The following is a 22680-nucleotide window of genomic DNA, read 5'->3' on the forward strand; positions in this document are numbered from 1 at the left end:
ATGTTCCAGGCTTTGTAGATTCTAGCCTATTTATAAAGGTAAAGGTAAAGGTACCCCTGCCCGAACGGGCCAGTCTTGACAGACTCTGGGGTTTGTGTGCCCATCTCACATCTATTGGCCGGGGGCCAGCGCTGTCCGAAGACACTTCCGGGTCACGTGGCCAGCGTGACAACGCTGCTCTGGCGAGCCAGAGCCGCACACGGAACGCCGTTTACCTTCCCGCTGGTAAGCGGTACCTATTTATCTACTTGCACCCGGGGGTGCTTTCGAACTGCTAGGTGGGCAGGCGCTGGGACCGAGCAGCGGGAGCGCACCCCGCCGCGGGGATTCGAACCGCCGACCTTTCGATCGGCAAGCCCTAGGCGCTGTGGCTTTAGCCTATTTATACATTGGCTTAAATCGAAACGCTTCTGCTTAGCTGGTTTGCGCACTTGACTTTTAGTCTCAGGACATTAAATGCACGCGTTTTACAGGAAAGACACAGAAGGCATTCTCCATCTGCAACAGTAGATTATGGCACTAAGCATAAAAGGATTTTGCTCGTCTCCTGTAATCTTATCCTACCTCTTCCTGCCATGGGGACCATGGCTTCAGAATGGTCAGATGCCTCCAAGCTAAAGCCTTTAATTGCAGACAACATGGAAACGACGACAAAGGAGCTGTAAGGGGAGCAGGTCCTGTTGTCCGGATTTAACCGGAACCCAGTAGCACAGGCACAAGAGAAGCGTCCACCAGGCACAGGCAGGCACAGTTGCTGACAAGTCCCAGGGTTGTTGCTGCAGCCGTTTGAGGAACCAGCAGAATCTATAAAGCAGGGAGAGAGAAGAATACATAGGAACCAACATTTAACAGCGAGTCGTGATCACCCTGAAGCAGTCTCAAAAATGGGGACGACAATCTTGGATTGTAAATGAAATAAGAACCTTCCCAAGCTACTAGTAAAAAAAGAAAACGTATTTTTAAAGAAATCCAAAAGTAACAACAGATTGCCGCAAGTGAATTAAACTCCCACTATATGGACCAACTTGTTAACAATAAACATGTATGAGAGAAGAATTATATTTGGCAATTTGTAATCTAGGGCCGTGATTGTGGAGTTCTCTTCTCAGGGAAGCCCACTTTGAAATCTCGCTACCTGTCCTTAGTACAAAGATGGAAGCATAGCTCGTCAGGTGGTCTGTGACCATGGCGCAGTGGGCTGCAGGAGTGTTGCTTGAGGCTGCTATGTTTTAAGAAAGTGAGATCTTATTTTATTTTACTCTGATAACTTTACTGGATTTGATAGGGTGTTTAAAAATAAAATAAAATTGTAAGGTTCCACAAGAGTCAAAACTGGCTTGTTTGGTTTGATAAAAGCTTTTAAAATAAACAACAAACAACAATAAATGTACAGCTGAAATGAAAATTTCTTCCTTCCAATGCCCCAGCTCAATCTGGATAGCTAACCCAACCCCAATCCAGTAATCTGACGCTTTTACCTGCACAGGTAAAAAAAAACTTGTAGTTAAAGACTTGTTCTCTCTGGATTTTTGTTTATTTAGCTATTATTTAAAGCACTGTACTTGACACTGAGGAACAAACTCAACAGCAATTCAAAATTAGGAATTTGTGAAACCTTCTCACAGGTGACATCTTATACTCACTGTCTCGATAATACACCCGGAGGCATTTCAGTCCTGAAACATTGTCTCTCAACACCACTTTGTTTGCTCCTGTGGACTTGTCAACCCGCTCAATGACCTCATAATCCCGGTCAGTGTAGTACAGGAAAGAACCATAGACCGCCACTCCCCACGGGTGAGAGAGGTGAACAACCAGCGTTATCCGATTAGTGCCATCCACGTTCCCTCGTTCAATCTAGGAGGCAAAGGACATGGACTGTATTACAACTGACTGCAAAGTCAGATCTCTGTCCACAAGAATTCCACGCCAGAAATTAAAGTATATCTAGGTCTGGCAGTTAAATTTCCAGTTATGACCGAACGGTTTTCAGAAACACCCAAAATTCATCCCAAATAAAAACCATTTGGATCATATAAACAGAAGTGTAAGCTCCACTGGATACCATGGGACTTAATTCCGTGGGTAGACATTCACAGAATTGTTCTGCTAAGCATTCCTATTAACTCTAGAAATTAATCATCTGCTAAACATTTGCAATGCAGTATTTATTCCAGAGCTACTCGAAGCTGCACACTAAATACTTTGTGATGGATCCATCTCTTCCCTCCTCAACGTTAACCACCTCATCATTTCTGTTTTAAAGCTCATAACTCTTTGGCTGTGATAAGTAGCAGAAGTCAGAACCACAAACATACCCAAGTTTATATGTGCATACATACCACTCCGGTGCTTGTGACTGGCCAGTACAGCTTTTGTTCCTTGATATCAATGGTGATAAACTCCACATGGTCCAGATTACCAGTGAAGAGGGTTTGGATACCTGAGCCATCCATATTTGCACTGCCAATCTTGGCTGGGACCCCACTGTCAGTTCCATGGTCCGTCCAATACAGCTTCCTGCAACGTAATGTTATTTCAATCATCAAGCAAGCAGGAAATGAGGGTTTTCAGTAACCAATGTGTGTGTGTGTGTGTATGCATTTAGAGTTTTGGCATTCTGGTTGCAATCCTATGCACACCGACCTAAGAGCAGGCTCCTATGGCCTCAGACTTTCTTCTGAGTAGGCCTTTATAGAATTGCTTTGTGGAGTTCTTATTGAAGTGTGTATAACAACACTCCTCATTTTATATTAGTACAAAATGACGTGTTTTACTACAGATGGTGTTTGGACATAATGTTAAACCAAATGGCTTAGCGCTACAACAATTACGAGCCTCAGTAACCCTCAGGCTTGTTGGCTTCTGCTTCCCTCTCTTGGCCACAAAGAGACCGGACGTTTCCTCAGGTTAATGTGCTGTTCAAACCCAACACTGTGATTAAACTTAAGTATGGTTAGTTGAAAGAAGCCAGCTTCATAAACTGTGCTTTGGAGTTGGTTTGTCTCAGCTAGTCTGGGATCCAGTGACCAGGAAAGCAGGAAAGCGACCTCCCTGGGAAACAAACCTGGTAGCCAGGAATATAAAACCTTGACAGAGCCAGAAACAATTTATTGAACTTACCCATGAATGGGATCCAAGGTTATACCAACTGGCCTTCCAGATCCTGCAGCAGTACCATCATTGGTTATTAGTGTTTTTCGATAAATTACTTCTCTGTGGAGTGTTAGTACCTACCAAATGAACCGTATGGCACAGAAATTAAGGAAGGCACTTTAAATCACAATTTGCACACTTGCTGGCACAGCAGTGAACCTATAAGCAACTTAGCTGAGGTGTTAAACCAAACATTTTTTGATCCTAAAATTGTTATCCTGAAGATAATAATGGCTTACCTCAATGGACTGTGTGGCAGGGTTATTGTAGTACAGGTTTCCAGATATCCAGTCTAAAGCAAGCCCCATAGGGGAACCAACAATAGATGCTGGGGCAAATATTGTCCTGTTTGTTCCATCCGACTTCACTCTATGAATTTCCCCCTGAAGATAGAAAAAAACAAATGCCAAGAGTAGAAAAAGCATGAACGTCTTGCACATGGGTATTGTAAAGTGTTACAAGCTCTAAGGAGGAATATTTGGGTCTACTACAACTTGAATGTAAAAAAGAACCAAATAAAATAAAGCCCTCAAATTAGACACTTTCTATACATAGAATTTTGTCCCACTGCACAAACTCCCAAGGAAGTGTATTTAGGATGGCAGCTACTGTCTGATAAATGAAAATAAATGTGCCAGTCCTAAACAGTGATGTAAAGAATCACGGGTAGAGAGAAAAGGAGGCTCCAAATGCAAAGAATCATGAGAACCGCAGTTTACCCCTCAGAGAGCTACACAAACTAGTTCCCAGGATTCTTTGCGGGAAGCCATGTGGTTTAAATGCTAGCCCTACTCTGTGTAGACCCACTGAAGCTCATGGACACATCTAATTTGGGTTCGTTAATTTCAGTGAGTCTACTCTGAGCACGACTTAGCTGAATGCAACTCATTGTGCATGAATGCGACCTTGATATAGTTTGCCACCCTAGGGGGCTCTTTCAGCAAAAATATGAGTCACAAGTGCAGTTAAGAATAAAATATTTTTTAAAAAAAAAATCGCAGGCCTGACATTTGGCAGCTCTTCCAAGCAAGCCAAATAATGAATTCGGCTTTCGTAATAGATTGCAATGAATGACCTGCTTCACAAGATGGTGTCTGCCTACCTGCCAAGAACAGGGTAGCAAAACAGGCAAAGTACAATAAGCCATTTGCGGCTGCCCTGCAGATAAAAGTCAGCATGCCTATCAATGGGCTAAAGCATCAATTCCTTACACCAGTTTTTACAAAGCAGAGCGCTTCCAACCAACAGCTATACAAAGCAACTGCATTTTACTTACTGGATTTTCAACCCAGTAGATCATCTGTTCCGAGTCGTCAAAGTCAACATCATATCCATTCTGCACTCCTGCTATTGGAACCATTGCATCATTGGTCTTCTCCTCGGGGTTCAGAGAAATGCCATAAATTATGTTATCTCTTACGGCTATAAGGAACGGCTCTTCAACTGCAAAACAGCATGACAAGCAGAAAAATTTTACTCTACTGTATTTCCTAAAAATAAGAAAATGTAATTCTCTGGCTTGTTAAATTTTGGGGGGAAATTCAGCTCATTGAAACACACGTATGAACACAGTAGAATGTTTTATACCAGGTCAGATTATTTGTGCATCCAGACCAGTATTATTGACTCTGACTAACAATGGCTCTCCAAGCTCTGCTGCGAGGTATTTTTATTTAATTTTAATGGAGATGCCTGGGATCAAACCTGAAACCTTTAACATAAAAGGCATGTCTCTCCACCACTGAGCTTTGGTCCCTTCCTATAAGGCATCCATGTCCTCAAAGCACTCATTTTGGAGCAGTCCGCTTGAAATCGGCATCCAAGAGAGACTCAAGTCTTTGTCACCTTTGCAGCTACTCTGCGTTTCAGCAGCCGTTGCCCTATTTTTTGACTTGCAAGCACGAAGTCAACTCCAATAGCAGATACTTTCCTCTCCCCACACAGCCCTTCAGAGATCAAAGTGTGGCCTATCACAGAGGCCTGAAATGTCCTGAAATTCTGAACCACTTGCATATTAAGAGACCCGGACCACCGTACTACTACACAGCTCTACTGCTTAAAAAAAGGAGGATGGGGAGCAAAAAAAAAAAAAAAAGTTTTAACAGCTTCACAGTGAAAGGAGGGAAACACAAAAATGTTCAAGGGTTGCATATCATGGACCAAACTGCTATGCGATGATTAAAAAAACAAGAAAACAGTGCTGCTTGGGACTTTGTGCTTTTCTGTCATCGTGACGGTTTGCAATCCTGGCTCCGCCAATTAGCTGTGCAGACTTAAACAATATCACTGTGGTGAAAAGAAAACAATGCAAGCAAAACGCGACTCAGCACAGTTGCTGAAAGCTTCTTGTTGGCAAGCTGAACTAAACAATGTCAGCAAGGATTACAGCCCCAATCAATCTCTGCAGGGGGAAAGGTCAAGCCCACCCCACCCCAACCCATTCTTTCCAAATCCTGAATGAGAATGTGTAATACTTGTGTTTGTTAAGATCTGCTCTTCTCTGTTAAAACCACTGTGCAGTGCATGTTAACTCAGAAGCGGAGTCCTGCTGGGCTGGATCCAAAAGGTTCTTTTCATCAGTGGAAAGAAGTCCTTCTATCACTTCTTCCATTGAGGAAGCTCATTCTCCCAGAGAAAAGGGAACCTTAGGCTCCTAACCACTGTTTCCAGAGACGCTTAGTCCCAGGTATGGAGGCATAGGATTGCAGTGTTAAGCATCCAGTAAGGATGCTCAAATCCCATGGGAATCTATCCTATTGAAGTCTCAGGACCCATGGCCTGCCAGAGCATCTCCAAGGAAGTTAGGTATTCTTGTGCATTATCAAGTCCAATTGACTGAACTCTAACATTTATCATAATACAGTATGTTTTCAGTGTATAGCAGAAAAGTCTAGAAAACGTGGATTCCTACACATATTAAATGCATGTAAGGTGTCAGGGAACTGACATCAGAGGAAAGGGAGGTGGTAGGGCTCCCAGAGACTGGGAGAGAGTCAGCAGCTAAAGCAGGGACAAGGAGGGGGAGCGAGGGGTCTCTGGAGGAGGATCTCAGTAATGCTGAGAGAGACGCAGCAGCCCAGGCAGGAAACAGCAGGGGAGAGAAAGGGGTGAGAGACACTTCCAGCGAAAATAGCGGGGAGGTGTCAGAAGCAACTGCAGGGAGACCCATGCTTCGCCGGAAGCTGCCACGTCGTGAGTCCAGGAGACGCGTTTCCGTTAAGGAACTTCTTTGCTGGAAGCGCTTCCGCAGGCAGCCACTGTCAGACTCTACTAGTGACTAGAGCAGACATGTCTGAGGAGCTCTGTCACACACAGAGGTTTGTGGGGCCGCACAAACTCTGAAGGGGCACAATTTTAAGCACAAGCAGCTAATCATCCCCTGACAGCAGTCTGACAGTCTCTGTACGCTGCCTGTGCAGGAGAAAGCATCATGAGCAACCCAGCCGGAACCGGAGAGGCAGGGGTTGGAGCTGGTCCAAGCTTGGAAGAAAGGTATCAAGCTCTGGAGGTCCAACTTGCGCTGCAGACGGCGAGGCTCGAGGAGAGAAGGGCTCAGGATGCTGACAAAAAGGGGAGAACCACTCAGTTCCCCAGAAAGGTACCAGGATTGGTGCAGAAGTTTGGGGGGGACCCCAAGGATTACCATGCCTTTAGGACTGAGATGCAATATGCCCTGAATGTGCAGTTTGATGAGTTCCCTGATGAGGAATCGCGAGTTGCTTTCGTAATTGGGCATCTTGAGAAGGGGGCGCGGGACTGGGTTCGACCCCCGATGGCAACGCACAACGATATCCTAAAGGACACTATGAAATTCTTTCGTGCAATGGATATCATGTTTTCCAGCGATATTGAGGAAGGGGTGGTGCGCAGACAGCTAATGGCTTGCAAGCAGGGAAGCAGATCTGTCCGTGAGTACTGGACTGAATTTACCATGCTGATTCACAGATTGGGGTGGGATTTATCGGCAGCACCCATTCAGATGCTATTTGAAGAAGGTCTTTCTTCAGCTGTGAAAGACGAGCTGGCCAGGAGCCCCAGGGCGGTGTCTATGGATCAGCTGACCAAATCTGCGCTGACCATTGGAGCGCGCCAGGAGGCAAGAGCCTTGGAGAGGCGGGAAGGGAGAGGGGAACGTTGGAAGGAGTTACGCATTCCAGACATTCCTGAGCCAGCTTTCCCGCCGGCAGAGCCGATGGAAATCGGAACAGCCCGCGCGCGCGCAGTTTCTAAGCCCAGTGAGGGGGCGAAGAAGGAGTGAAAGGGAGCCCGGAAATGCTATCTCTGCCAGCAGCCAGGCCAAAGAGCAGTGAAAGTGCCCGTGCCAGAAGCTCCTCGACCTGCTCTAGTGATTGAAGTGTCGCTAGAGCTGCAAAATGGACACCCCCTAAAAATAAAGGCGCTGTTGGACTCAGGCAGCTCCTGCAATTTTATGAGCAAGGAGTTTGCTGCTGAACATCAGATACAGACTATCCCTTTAAGCAACCCCCTGCAGGTGACCACGATCGATGGCAGGGAACTGTTGGGAGGAGGAGTTAGCTTGCAGACCGTCCCAATGATAATGAGGGTGGCAAGGCACACAGAACTGATAGCGTTTAATGTGGCCACCTTGGGAGGCGCTCCCATTATTTTGGGAATGAGCTGGCTAGCCTTACATGATCCGCTGGTGGGCTGGCATCAAAGAGTGGTTTCCTTCGGTTCAGCACATTGCTTAGAACACTGCAGGGGGGAAAAGGGGTCAGCAGGGGCCCAAGCCACCCTAGCAGGGACTGAAGTAATGGGGAAGGGGAAGGTGCCACCACAGTATGCTGATCTCAGCGACGTGTTCAGCGAGAAGGAAGCTGACCAACTACCCCCGCATAGGCCCTTTGATTGCCAGATCAATTTACTCCCTGGAGCACAGCTTCCTGTAGGCAAGTTGTATGCCATGTCAGACAGGGAAATGCAGGAGTTGCGAGCGTTCATTGACAAGAACCTGAAGAGAGGCTTCATCAGAGAGTCCAAGGCAGCGGGGGGTAGCCCAGTGTTTTTTGTGGATAAAAAAAACACGGACAAGCCGAGGCTGGTATGTGACTTTCGGCGCCTAAATGCGGTGACAGAGCCGGCGGCTTTTCCTATGCCCAGGATTGATGATATTTTGACCAGGGTGCGAAAAGGAAAGATTTTTACAAAGCTGGACCTAAGGGGGGCGTACAACCTGATACGTATAAGGAAAGGGGATGAATGGAAGACCACCATGTTCACCCCTTTGGGGGCATTTGAATACCTCGTTATGCCTTTTGGATTACAAGCAGGCTCCGCGTGTTTTCAAGCCTTCATGAACCACGTACTGGGGCCTTTGCTCTACAAGAATTGCGTGGCCTTCTTAGATGACGTGTTGGTGTATTCGGAGAATGAGGAGCAACATGTGAGAGACGTCAGAGAAGTGTTGAGCAGGCTGCAAGCCAACAGACTGTGGGTGAAACTGGAGAAGTGTCAGTTTCATACCAAGGAGGTGGAATTCCTGGGGTACCGCTTGTCAGACAAGGGGTTGGCCATGGACCCCGGCAAGGTTCAAGCGGTGCTGGAATGGAAAACACCCAAGACCAAGAAGGATGTGCAGAGGTTCCTAGGGTTTGGAAACTTTTATCGTAAGTTCATCCGAAACTTCGCCCACCTGACGGCGCCCATCACGGACTGTCTCAGCAGTAAAAAGAAGTTTGTTTGGACGGGGGAGGCGGAGCGAGCGTTTGAGGAACTGAAAAGGGCCTTCGCCTCTGATGAACAACTTCTACATGTGGATTTACAAAAAAAGCTGAGGGTCGAAACAGACGCTTCTGACAGAGCCATAGGGGCGGTGCTTCTTCTGCAGCCGGGGAAGGAGGGGTCAGAGTGGCGACCGTGTGCCTTCTTTTCGCGAAAGCTGAACAAATCTGAGAGGAACTACACGGTGTACGACCGGGAACTTCTTGCGATTCATGAGGCCTTCCGGAGATGGAGGCACCTGCTAATTGGTGCACAACAGAAGGTGCAAGTGTGCACGGACCATAAGAATCTAGAGTATTGGAGAACTGCGCGAGTGCTCAACCAACGGCAGTTGAGATGGGCCCAGGAGTTCTCCAAATTTAACTTTGAGATTTGTTACGTACCAGGCCCGGAGAACGTTAGGGCGGACGCTCTCTCACGCAAACCTGAATATTTGGAGGGAGAGGGTGCACCCGAAGAGACCCATGTCATTCCCGAGGACCGCTGGGTGTGTGGGGCGGCATTGGTGGGGCAAAGGGAACTGATAGAGGGAACGGTGCAGGATGAATACGCCCAGGACAAACTCAGGGGTCTCAGGAGGGAGGGAGACAAACCCGGGGGTTTTGAGGAGAGAAATGGGGCGTTGTACTACAAGGGAGCGTTATACATACCTGAAGGGGAATTGAGGGAAAAGGTACTCAAGCAACTGCACGATAGCCCCACAGCAGGGCATTTTGGGCAACACAAAACCATGTGGCTGGTTACCAGGGAATTCTGGTGGCCCAAGGTCAGGGAAGATGTGCGGGAATATGTGAGAGGGTGTGACCGATGCCAACGAGCCAAGGGGGAGAGGCGGGCACCGGCAGGTTTATTAGAACCACTACCCACGCCGGAAAGGCCATGGGAGGCAGTGGCAATAGATTTCATGACTGATCTGCCCAGGTCCAAAGGGAAAACAGCCATTATGGTTGTGGTAGACCTGTTAACCAAGATGGCCCACTTTATAGCCTGCTCACATGCGGTCACAGCGGAAGAAACCGCTAAATTGTTTGTGGAAAATGTGTTTAGGCTGCATGGCGCCCCCTTGAGGGTGGTTTCTGACCGAGGGAAACAATTTACTTCCAGGTTCTGGAGGAAGCTCATGAGCTTATTGCATGTAGAGGTGAATTTCTCTACTGCCCGTCATCCAGAAACCAACGGGCAGGCGGAAAGAGCTAATGGTGTCCTCCAGCAATATTTGAGGTGTTATGTGAATGACAGAGAGAATGATTGGGTGGAGAAGCTGGCGTTGGCAGAATTTGCCTACAACAATGCAGAGAACGTGTCCACGGGGATGAGCCCTTTTTTGGCTAATCACGGGTGTCATCCCCGAGCCTTCCCAGGGGGGGGAAGGGGAGAACTGGAGCGTTCCAGCCGCAGAACAGTTCGTTGAAGAAATGGAAGCGATCCATCGCCAGCTCCAACTTAATTTAAACAGGGCGAAGGAGGAATATAAGAGGCAGGCAGACAAAACCAGAAGGGAAGGGGAAAGCATTAGGGTGGGGGACCAGGTGTGGCTGTCCACCCAAGGGTTACCATTTAAAGGAGGTTGTAAGAAGTTAAGACCCAAAAGACTGGGCCCATTTGAAGTCACGCAACAGGTCAACCCAGTGGCTTTCAGACTCCGGTTACCGAACCACATGAAGTTGCACCCAGTGTTCCACAGGTCGTTGCTGTCACCGTATATAGGGGACAGAGAGGGGAGGGTCAATAGGGGACCAGCTATGGAGGAAAAAGAACACAGCTACCATGTAGCGGAGATTCTCGATTCCAGGTGGAAGGGAGAGCAAGTAGAGTATTTGGTAATGTGGGAAGGGGAGCCGGAGTCGGAAAACACCTGGGTCAGGGCAGAGGATGTAGATGACGAGGTTTTGATTGAAACTTTTCATCAGAGATTCCCTCGTAAACCCCAGCCAGTGGCGAGGTTCCGGAGGGAATACTTCGCCACCACCGACGAAGAAGAAGAGTTGGAGGGGTTCTCTGATTCCGAGGTGGAGGAGGATTCAGCGAGTCGGAACGAAGACCGATGGAGGGAAATGTTCGAGACGTCTGAAGATGAAGAGGATTCTTTTCGGGGTTTCAGCTCCTCACCGCCCAGAGGAGAGAGTAGGGGCGGGGGAGAAGGGGGCCCTGGAGGGGAGGTGGATGTCAGGGAACTGACATCAGAGGAAAGGGAGGTGGTAGGGCTCCCAGAGACTGGGAGAGAGTCAGCAGCTAAAGCAGGGACAAGGAGGGGGAGCGAGGGGTCTCTGGAGGAGGATCTCAGTAATGCTGAGAGAGACGCAGCAGCCCAGGCAGGAAACAGCAGGGGAGAGAAAGGGGTGAGAGACACTTCCAGCGAAAATAGCGGGGAGGTGTCAGAAGCAACTGCAGGGAGACCCATGCTTCGCCGGAAGCTGCCACGTCGTGAGTCCAGGAGACGCGTTTCCGTTAAGGAACTTCTTTGCTGGAAGCGCTTCCGCAGGCAGCCACTGTCAGACTCTACTAGTGACTAGAGCAGACATGTCTGAGGAGCTCTGTCACACACAGAGGTTTGTGGGGCCGCACAAACTCTGAAGGGGCACAATTTTAAGCACAAGCAGCTAATCATCCCCTGACATAAGGCAAAGTCTGAAATGTTTTCAAAATACATGCCTACTGATTCAGGTTTGGCGGTCTAATTTTATAAACTGCATTTGCACAGTGTTTCCTGAAATGATAGCAACAAAATCTGGGAGATTTGCTCCCCTATACTCTGCTGAAATACCAGACGGGGACTAGAGAAGTCTTTCCCTGATAGTGGCATGTTTTGTGGTTTTCTTTCTCTTTCCAGCTAAAGTTCCTGTGACCCCACCTCTCATGCAGTTCACATGATCAGGAGAGAGAGTCCAGCCAGACGGGCAGGCGCAGGAATAAAACCGTGGTCCCGATGCAGAAAGCAAGCACAGGTGGCTGCAGGGGGATGAGCTGCAAAAATTGATACCTGGGAGAGAGAGAAATAAAAGCACTGATAAGGTAAATTGGAAAAAAGCAGAGCAGTAGCGTAGCATGATATGAAATGAGGGAATTAGGCAAGACCACTGGTTTGTCACATCTGGCTTTTTACATCAAGCTGAGACTAGTTATTGATGGCGTCTCGGTACTATGTCCCAGAACCTTGGTTTGCATTGAAAACCTTTATTTTTAGGTTATACTCGAGTGGATGGAGTGAATAATGTTTATCTATAGCACACAGACGAAGAATCTCTCTCACTCTTAAATATTTTTTAATTCCTTTTTCTCTATCTCTTCCCCTTCCCTCCATCCTTTCTCGTTTTAGTTTGGACAAAAAAAGATACTTGACAATAATCTTTGCATTTTTCATTATAAACCCTAATAAAAACCTTTTTTAAAAAAGAAAGAAAAGAAACCTATACTTTTAGAACAACAGTAGGGATTTGGAAGGAAAGCTGCTTATGAGGCCCTTTAAATAGGTCTGTTTTCTCTTAACTCCTTGTACTCATGAACCTCATCCACACCAATCATTCAAAGTGTCCTTATACTGCTTTAACAATCATGGCTTCCCCCAAAGAATGCTGCGAACAGTAGTTTTCTAAGGGTCTCCTAACAGTTGGAGCTGCGCCTGTACTTAAAAAAATAAATAATAAATAGATGACCTGACATCATTGTGACATCAGGGGATTGACAGATGGACAATCCCACCCACATGTCAAAATGGCCTGCAGGGGCTGGACCCTCTTTCCCACCCCTGCTTTAGCGCTGTGGCCCTGGAGAGTTTGCCCAATATCATTGCTGGAAGTATCCAAAATATTATTGATGTCTACTAATATTTACACCGGATGGTTTTGCTTTTCTGTTGCAAAATCGTAACTGGCTGAGCTTACCGGCCGGCTGCTTCACAGGATGAACTGCAACAATGCCCAGAGGCTGGTGGATATTATAAACCATCACAGTTTGATTTCTTCCATGCCACTTGTTGGCTCGAAGTACTCGGTGGGTGTATTGGTCCGTCCAGTATACAAAATCTTCAAAAAGGGTCAGCGCGTGAGGATGCCGCAACACCTAAAAGAAGGGCAACGGGCTCAGTTTCATTTTAACACTGTTGCTATTACAGTTGTTACTGGTATCCAGAATAAGTGGCACAGCACAGAAATCTCTACAGCTACTCTCAAGTATAATTTCTCCCACGACCTGATAAAATATGAGAAATAATGTTAAGTGTCGCTCCAGGCTGCGGGACTTTTATATGCAATGCACAAAGACGGAAGGACCCGTTCTTGCCAACAATGGAAGAATGGCTGTTAAAATTAACGGACTTAGCTGAGAGATGTTGGCATGTTTAATTAACATGTTTAATCAGAGAAAAGCCATTGTTAACATTTGTTAAAGATTGGAAACCTCTCATTGACCTTTTGAGTGAAAAAGAAATAATGACATTTGGATTTGAGGATTGAAGATGATGTTTGTTTATAGAAAGTGGCTTTGTTGGGTCTTATATTGGAGGGGATAAAGTGAATATTGTTAATAGTGGACGGACGAGGAATCAGGAGTCCCTTACCTTCTGGATTTTATTCCCCACTATCTCTTTTAACCTCTTTTCTATTTCTTTTCCTTTATTTCTCTCTTTCTCCTTATTTCTTTCTCTTCCCCTCCTTTTTCTTTATGTTTTTATTGTATTTAGATCAAAGTCTTAGTTTGGATAAAACAGAGGAAACAATATTTGATACTGTTTTGTTAGTTTTCTCTATACGTAAACCCTAATCAAATTTATTCCGAAAAGAAAAAGAAAGAAATCATATAAGCCGCACTCCTCAGTTTTGCTCTCTTGTGCTTAGATTGAATAGTTCTCTTCTTATCAAAGCCATGTTTTGGGGTCCCAAAAATCACGATACGGTGGGATGTCTGAATTCTGCAAATGTGTTAAGTCCTTTTAAGTTCAGTAGACTTTGTCAGCCTTAAGCCAACACCTACAAGACAAAGTTGCCCTATGTTCTTCCTCTCCAAGCACTGCATCCCATACAGGAACTAGACAGCAAGACACAGGACATTTTTAAATAAGTGACTTTTAAGCAATATATTGTAGGCTAATGGCTTCAGAAATCTGTCATGGTGCAGTGGACAGGTGTTGGACTTGGACACAAGAGTTTTGGAGTAAAGTCAGAAGATTGGGACCTGCTGCCTCACCACAGAAGAACACAGAAGCCATTTGCACCATACAGGAATCCATGGTCACACCCTGCGCCCCCGGCCAATTTTCTTGTTTTTTCCCTTTTCATACCAAGTCACTTGCCACCACCTGGCGCCTGTTGTTTCCATTGTAATCACAGAAATCAATGTAGTCAAGATAGGCGTCGGCAAAATATAGCAGCTTGTTTGGGTAATCGATGGAAAGTCCATTGGGCCAATAGATCTTCTTACTGACGATGGTGGTTCGTAATGTGCCATCCATGCTTGCTCTTTCGATTCGGGGATTCCGGCCCCAGTCTGTCCAGAACATCACGTGAGCACTGTGGAAAACAACTGATTAACGATCACAGGAACCACTGGTACAGTCGGAAATGTCAAAGGACCTCATTCACAAAAGCTGCTTTTGGTGTATTGAAAGGTGCTATAGTGTAATGGCTAAGAGAGAGAGCCAAGGGCCAGAAAGTCCCTGGTTTGAATCTTGCCTCTGCCAAGAGCTCAGGTGGCCTTAAGGCAAGCCAAGCCCTTGGCCTTAGTCCCCTGCCCAGCTTTCCTTGGGGCCCAAATGGGGCTATTTTCTGCCTAATTTCTCTATTTTTAGGGCAGAGTTCAGACAGCCCTACCCAGAAACACTTGTCATCACACACTGCCCCTAGTTACAGCCTTGAAATCAGCCTCGTCAGGGCTTCAGAAATGTAATAAGCAACCATATTAATTAAACGAAACTTCGTCAAGATGCTTGCTGTGGTTCCGACACCAATACATTTCCACAAGAACCCCAGACCTGAAAGAAGTGGAGCTGACTGCTTCTAAACAAAGGAGTCAAAGATATATAAACCTCAGTTTATAAAATGTTCAAAGGAGGAAAAGATCCTGCATTTGCAAAAAAAGAGAGAGAGAAGCATATACTCTTTCAAAAAAATACAAGCAGAGAAAGGTGTCTCAGCTCATGTTTCCTTATGTCCCTTGACCCCTTTTCTCAAAACTTACTGTCTATGGAAAACAAGGAGCAAAAAAGCAAAAAAAAAAAAAAAAAAAGCATCTAAAAGCATCTAGGTTGAAGCAAAACAGCATCTCTGCTCTTGGAGGAAGCCCAGCAAGCTGCTATCTCTCCAGAATGCTCCACTGTTTCTGAAATTGAACTAACACAACCTAGTTCATGGAGAATATATAAAGTCAGGATCGTAAAGCCCCTCAACTCTTCAAATAATCTCTTATGTAAATAAGTGGCTGATGCATTTTCAAATATACCACGCAAACAATAAAAAGTGCTTGGGTTATGATGACTAACCCAAGCCGGCCAAAGAGTTGGATTTATTGGGCTGGCATGGTTGGGTCAGACCATTTCCTACAGCTTATGGAATAGGAGGACCATAGAACATAGTCAGAACTACACCTAATGTCCTATGAGTTTCACATTCCCTGTATAAGGAGCTGCTTAACAATGGGGTGAACTGGAAGTGGTCAAGTGGCACAAGATGGCCAGTCTGATCCAAAACCCACAGATTTCAATCTGCGTACTTTGCTTAGGGTTAAGCTTTAGACAACACTTCTGGGAGAACTCAACGACAACTTCTGGGAATGTGGTCAAGTGGCTTGACTACTACACCTCATACAAATACCAGCAAATGGTAATATAACACTACAGTTTGTTCATTCAGTAATTCTTTGCTAAATTGCCCTTCCCAAGGAAGCAAGCATCCCATTGTCGAAAGGTGCCTTTTGAAAAAAGGAGAAAACCTTACTCTGTCCTGGGATCTAACACTAGTCCCCTTGGGTTTGTTACATTTTCACTGATCAGCACTGTCCTGTGGCTCCCATCGAGTCTGGAGACCTCGATTGTCTCAAGAACGAAGTCTGTCCAGTAAAGATTGCGGCCTACCCAGTCCACTGCGATGCTTTCTGTTACGGTAACACCACTGTCAAGTACCTGCCGGAAACCATGAAGGAACAAGTTAGTGCTCTTGCAGTTTGCTACAGCCAAAATGAGTGAAAATTAATGAACTGTCTATGGAAAAGAAATGGAGCAGCTTCGTTCTTATTGACAGCAAAAAGAGAGCTATGCTGTGGAACTCATGTTCCCAAAGAGACTAATTCACTGCAATGAAACAATTCACTGCTGTTCTAAAACTACTACAAACAAATGGCTTATGGCTGGAAGCAGTTGGCCTGCTCTCATATTCGGATAGTATTTGAGTAACGTTAACGGTACATTAATAGCTCAAGAGAAGCAAGAGGACTTGGCAGTAGCAAAGGGTTAAACAAAAGTCACAAGTACTATCAATTATGTACTAGGAAATATAGTGCCCTGTGCAGCTTGTTTCCTTTATTATGGGAAGAATCTACCCAGCAGTGTGCTGGAAGTAAAACTGCTGTACAAAACCCTTAGAGACAGATTCATTCAAAAACTTGCAAGCATCAAGAAAATGAAACCCTTGAGGATTGAAACAAGGGACAGACATCAAATGAAACAAGTAAATCCTCTACCCAGTCTGCAACATTTAGCAGTCATGCAGGCTGATCCCCACAGTGCATAACAGAGCTCTGTTTTCTACTCCCTTTCCCAACAGCGTACGTACATAACAAGCGCTAAGGCAGGGCACTGTGAGAGATGGGTCTACCACAAATTATGATGTCAAATTTCCCACATCTGGGGAAATCGGAGGCGTCAGGACATGCCTTTGTGCAGCACTATTCACTCCACTGGGTCAAAGAATGCAAACAATGACGTTTGCCATGGTAATAAGTCCCTTCATGCATTACACAAATGAAAACAGCTGGCTCCACCATTTCAACATCTGTGCATTGCATGAACATCTGTAAAGACGTTAGCTACGGCACAAATGAAGAAGTGGACACACACACACAGGGGTGCCATGCAATTGTGACATGCAGCCAATGTCTGCATTCCATGAGAGACTTACAACTTTCCTGTCTGTCCCATTCTGGTAGGCAGTCCAAATCTTGTCCTGTGTGGTGTCAGACCAAAAGATTCGATCAGTAACCGAATCAAAATCAATTGCGACAATGTTCCTTCCATCGCGAACCAAAGAATAAATGTGCTGAGCGTGGGAAGTTATGTTGTCGACGACAATTTGGTTACGGCTTGCCACCAACAAGAGGAGATTCCCAAATTCTGCAAAAACAGGCAAAGTCAAGTAAATTCTGCAAAAGTTTTTTTTAAAAAAACAAAAACCTGCTGGAGGAAAAGCCAGTCATAAAATTGCCACCCCTGGACTAGTAGTGGCCTCAATTTCGTGACAGGAACTCAGCAGCAGAGCATATACTACAGAGGCCTCTAAGGGATAGCTCAGTCAGTAAAGCATGAGACCAGGGGTTGTCTAGACCAGGGGTTGTCAACCTGGTCCCTACCGACCACTAGTGGGCGTTTCAGGATTCTAGGTGGGCGGTAGGGGGTTCTACAGCACAAGCTGAATCCTCCTTTCATTGAGCACTGGTGGGTAGTAAGAAAATTTTACCATCAAGAAAGATGCATTAGTGGACAGTAGGTATAAAAAGGTTGACTACCCCTGGCCTAGACAATGCTATGCTAGATGGGTCAAAGAGTCTTAACTCGGTATAAGACAGCTTCCTCTGCTTCACAAACAGGAATGGGAATGTTCTGTCCATGAAGAAAGTGGCTCTCCACTTGTGGAATGCTCTCCCTAGGGAGGTTCGCTTGGCACCTTCATTATACACCTTTAGGCACCAGTACCCATCAATACCCTTTTAAAATGTTTTTTTTTTGGGGGGGGGGTATTTGGTTGTTCCACCCTGAGACCCGCAGGTATAGGGCAGTATGCAAATTTAAGAAAAAATAAAAATGTTGTATACAGTACTTTCCAGCTGGAAGCAGTTCCTCTTTGCCATCTAGAAAGAAAGAGTTTAGGGGGGCCCTCCAGTGAAATGCTATAATTCACAGTGAGACACAGAGGGAGGGCTTCCAGTCAATGAAGTCCAGCGCCAAGGGCCTTCTGGTGGTTCCCTCACTGCGAGAAGCCAAGCTACAGGGAACCAGGCAGAGGGCCTTCTCAGTAGTGGCGCCCTCCCTATGGAACACCCTCCCACCAGATGTCAAAGAGAACAACAACTACCAGACTTTTGGAAGACATCTGAAGGCAACCTTCTTTAGGGAAGCTTTTAATGTTTGATGCACTACCGTATTTTAATATTTTGTTGGAAGCTGTCCACAGTGGCTGGGGAAGCCCAGCCAGATGGGTGGGGTATAAATAATAAATCATTATTATTCTGTGCAAATAAATATAACCATTGACTGCGTGCCAATTTAAATACGACCACTGACTGTCTGCTAATTTTTAACAACTGAATTGAAACAGAAAACGCTGAGCAACCAAACGAAACACCTGCAAGTTTCACCAGCTCAATCCCACCCCCACCCCTTTTCTTTTCACATATTAAGTGACTTAACAGTGGACAAACTTTTGCCAAGGCCACAGGATAGCTAGGGACATGGGAATCTACATGGGCAGTTGTCTTTATGGACTTATCTTTGCCTTCCTCACCTGCTACTTTGCAAGTCCTCCCATTGGGTTCCAACACATAACCTTCGTCACAGTAACACCTGGAAGACCCTCGTTCGTTGTGGCAGTGCTGGCTGCAAAACCCTGGAGGGTCACATTCGTTGATGTCTTCGCAGGTTTTGGAGTCGTTGGCCAGCTGGTACCCAAAGGGACAAGAACACTGAGCGCCAAAGGGGCCTTGGATACAGTCGTGTGTGCACCCGGCATTATTATCCGTACAGCTCTCCTGGTCTGCAAATAAATGGGAGAGGGACATAAACCAGCAGGTATGAAAACCTTCTCAACTCCCCTAAAGTATAGAAAAGGGAGTCGTAACAAATGCAAAGCAACAGTGCCTGCTCTTATGTAGGAGTAGGAGAGATTGGGGAACCTTCCATATATTACGGTTAGACTCCCAACTCCCATCTTCCCTGACTGGGGAGGTTGGGAATTCAACAATATCTAGAGGGCCACAAGTGCACTAAGTAAGTAAAAGGAATGTATACTAATATGTATACATATAACTAACATGTTTTGAGGTAAATTCTGAGCCAATTTGGCAGGTATTAACACTTAGAGCCAGCACGGAACGCCTGCTTTTCCTGTGGGCTGTCATTGCTTGAAATGCCATCCATGTCGTACCAGAAGCAGAAAAAAGATTTTGAAAGGTATCGTCAGCTAACAGGCATCTGAAAATAACAGCCAGTGCTCAGAATCCTCAAATGGTACAGCAAGAAAACTGATAGACAGAAGGCCATCCTAGCTTTAAAAAAAAATAAAATAATGAGGAAAACATTACTTCAAAGTCCCAGCTATGGTTTCCGCAAATGAACCACAAATACTTTGCTGCCTATATGAGTTCTCCCCACCTCCCACAAACTAATTGAGATAAATATGGTATTGGATGTTATGATGAGATGCAAAGTCAAAATAATTCGCTTTTTACTTCATGATCCTTTCAAACATACTCATATACTCTAGCAGGTCACTTCCCTCTGCTAGTGTAAAGTCTAAAATCTACAGCAGAGGTGGTGAACCTGTGGACCTTCTGTTGTTGATGGACTACAAATCCCATCATTCCTAACCATCAGCTATCTTGGCTGAGGCTGATGAGAGTTGGGGAGTCTGGCAACATCTGGAGGACCACAGGTTCCCCACCACTGTTTAACAACACAAAAATGGATCAATTTAGAAGTCTAAATGTAGGCTGCGAGAAGCTCAAAAAGAACTTGGATTGCCCACCCTCTCCCACCACTAGCACAATAAAAAGGAATGGTTTAATACCAGAAATAGGAATTGTGGTAATTGGAGGCTTATTTTTACACAATCAGGTATGCAGAGAGAAGAATACAGGTTTGGTGTAGCTTAAATCTGAGTTGCTGTTTCTTCCTATCCCCCCACAAGCTCAAGGTGTCAATTTGAAGACAAAGTGAAGTGAGAACAAGAACATATGGATAGTACAGTGGTACTTTGGGTTACAGACGCTTCAGGCTGTGCACCACGCCAAACCCAGAAGTACTGGAACAGATTACTCCCAGGTTTCAGCGCTCACACATGCACAGAAGTGCTAAATCGCGCTTTGCGCATGCACAGAAGTGCTGAATTGCAACCTGCGGCGCTGTGGGTTGTGAACGTGCCTCCTGCACGGATCACATTTGCAACCCGAGGTTCCACTGTACAGAACTTTGGGCTCCCCTTTGAACCCTTTTAAGTGACTGTGGCTGTGATAGAGAGGATCGGGTATGCTGAACACATACCAAGGGTTTTCTGCGATTGTTTTCTACCTCGGCCTGTTAAATGCCCCTCCAAACCCCACGACATGATCCTGAAAGTTGGGGGAATTCCCACAGAGATATGTGATGTGGCAGAAAAGCCTATAGTTAGAATTGAAAATTTAGCTGGTTTCATGTGCACATGTGAAAGCACTTCCTTTGCATGCACACATAGAATTCTGAAGATGCCCAAGGGAGCGGAGTGGAGATTATCTGAAATAATGCAGCCCCCTGAGCTATTGAGGATGAATACATGGCTGCCACATTCTGGAGTTTCCTCCTCAACCCTCAATAAAGTTTTTCGGTTCAGGAAAAAACCAAACCCAAATCCATAGTCTTTGAAACCTTCTCAGGAATACCTGTTTCTGTAAACAAGCCCTTAGCTAACAAATGCAACTTGGTGTCAAAATATTAATCCAGTATGCTTTAGACTCCTACCTGGCTGAGGCTCATCTGAGAATGTGCATTGATTAGAAAAAAAGGAGGAAAGAAAGAAAGAAGTTAGGATTAAGAGTAAATCAACACTGACAGTAATCATCACAAACACGACTTCTGGCCGCTTGCCATTTTTTGAGATTATTATCCGATAAAAGTTAGAAATTGTACAGAAAATATTAAAGACCAGATGAAATTTAATTTTAATTAAAAGAAACTACTGATTATGTCCCAATCTCATAGACAGTGAATTTAACAAGTATTTGAGGATATAAGCAAAGTTTGAAACGCATTTAACATATTAAACTCAACCAAAGCACTGCCGAAAATAAGGAACATACTCACAGTCTTGCACAGTTGCAAAAGGCCTGAAAGTTATGGTGGGGACATGCAATTGCGGGCTCCAGGTATTGCAATTAATATACAGTAAGCCCACAATTTATGCACATTTAACTTGTCCACATTCAACTTTATGTGCATAGCAAAAAATAATAATAAATTAAATTAAAAAGCAGACGGAAAGTGGCAATTCTACTTGCCACTGAATGTGCTTTGTCTATATTCAGTTTTGGCTTTAGGCACCATCCCTGGAAGGTAACCCCCACGTTAAGTTGCAGGTTTACAAACAAGTATATTCTACTTCATTGTAACCTTTATGTATTTTACAATTTATTATGTCGGTATCCCACTCTTCCTTCAAGGAGCTCAGGATTCCAAATATAGCTGTTCCCATTTTACCTTTCACAATGACCCTGTAAAATAGAATAGGCTGGATTTCCCTAGGATATTCCTGCCCCATCCAATGTCCAGGCATCTTGCAGGTCCATCCTGCATTTGCCCTTTAGAAAAAGTAACTTACTGCACAAGGGCGATTCATCGGCTCCGTTAGGGCAGTCAGCAAGATTGTCACATACTCTGCTGAGGTTTACACACATGCTGTGGCCAGGACATTGCCACTGCCAGCTGGGGCACCGGAAAGGCTGAGTGGGACAGTCTCTCTCGTCACTCATGTCGCGGCAGTCGTTGTCACCATCACAGACCCAAGCACGGTAGACGCAGTTCCCATTGTCACAGTGGAAAAGGGAAGGAGGGCAGGTCCTGGGGGGGCACCGATGATGCTCATCGGAGCCATCCACGCAGTCGGGGTGCCCATCACATTCCCAGTTGGCAGGGATACAGTTGCCATCCGACTGGCACTGGAACTCATTCTGATGGCACATGCCAGGTGGCCTCGTGGCTGAAACATAGTCATACGAAGCATGTGGGAGACAGTCCACGCATTGGTGGGAAAGCAAGAAGAGTTGTGGCACACATTTTGGACACAAGGGGCAGCAAATTTTTGGAAATTAAGAGGAATTGCAAAAGGACTACCCTTGACATGACAGAATGGCATAGCAGAGACTAGATTCAGGTGGGTAGCCCTGTTGGTCTGAAGCAGTCGAAATAAATTAAAAAATTGTCCAGTAGCACCTTAGAGGCCAACTAAGTTTGTTCTGGGTATAAGCTTTCGTGTGCATGCACACTTCTTCAGACACAGATATCAGAGACTAGTACACATTCCATTTAATGTCTGTGGACAGCAGCAATTTTACTTACATAAAAATATAACCAAACATTTTGGATATGCTTCAATACAAAAGCTTGCACCTATCCCCTGGCCTTTGCCTGAAGTGCGGGACGTTTTTCTCTTGCTAATTTTATTCCTTTGCTAAGCATGCTGTTTTAAATGTGCATTTTATATTTCACTTCCTTTTAGTACTGTTTTATCTTGAAATGTTTCAGATATTTTAAGTTTCCTGTTAATTATGTTGCTCTTAATGTGTATTTTGTATGTTGTTTTCTTCTATAATATTTTATTTTGGAATGTTCTCTTG

The 22680-nt window shown here is 45.3% G+C and overlaps 1 protein-coding gene across 1 annotated transcript in view; it reads right to left on the minus strand.

Annotated features, from left to right (window-relative positions):
• The window catches only part of LRP2 (LDL receptor related protein 2), a 154274-nt gene that overhangs the window by 58393 nt on the left and 73201 nt on the right, over positions 1–22680 (minus strand). Inside the window, 13 exon segments of the mRNA XM_082236526.1 lie at positions 565–804; positions 1644–1857; positions 2343–2520; positions 3124–3233; positions 3396–3539; positions 4433–4599; positions 11750–11878; positions 12780–12957; positions 14174–14402; positions 15825–16009; positions 17004–17215; positions 18603–18851; positions 21666–22043. Of these exon segments, the coding sequence (XP_082092652.1) occupies positions 565–804; positions 1644–1857; positions 2343–2520; positions 3124–3233; positions 3396–3539; positions 4433–4599; positions 11750–11878; positions 12780–12957; positions 14174–14402; positions 15825–16009; positions 17004–17215; positions 18603–18851; positions 21666–22043 (2613 nt within the window).

The sequence above is a fragment of the Podarcis vaucheri genome (genome assembly GCF_965113315.1).
Source record: "Podarcis vaucheri genome assembly, chromosome: 1".
NCBI lineage: Eukaryota > Metazoa > Chordata > Lepidosauria > Squamata > Lacertidae > Podarcis > Podarcis vaucheri.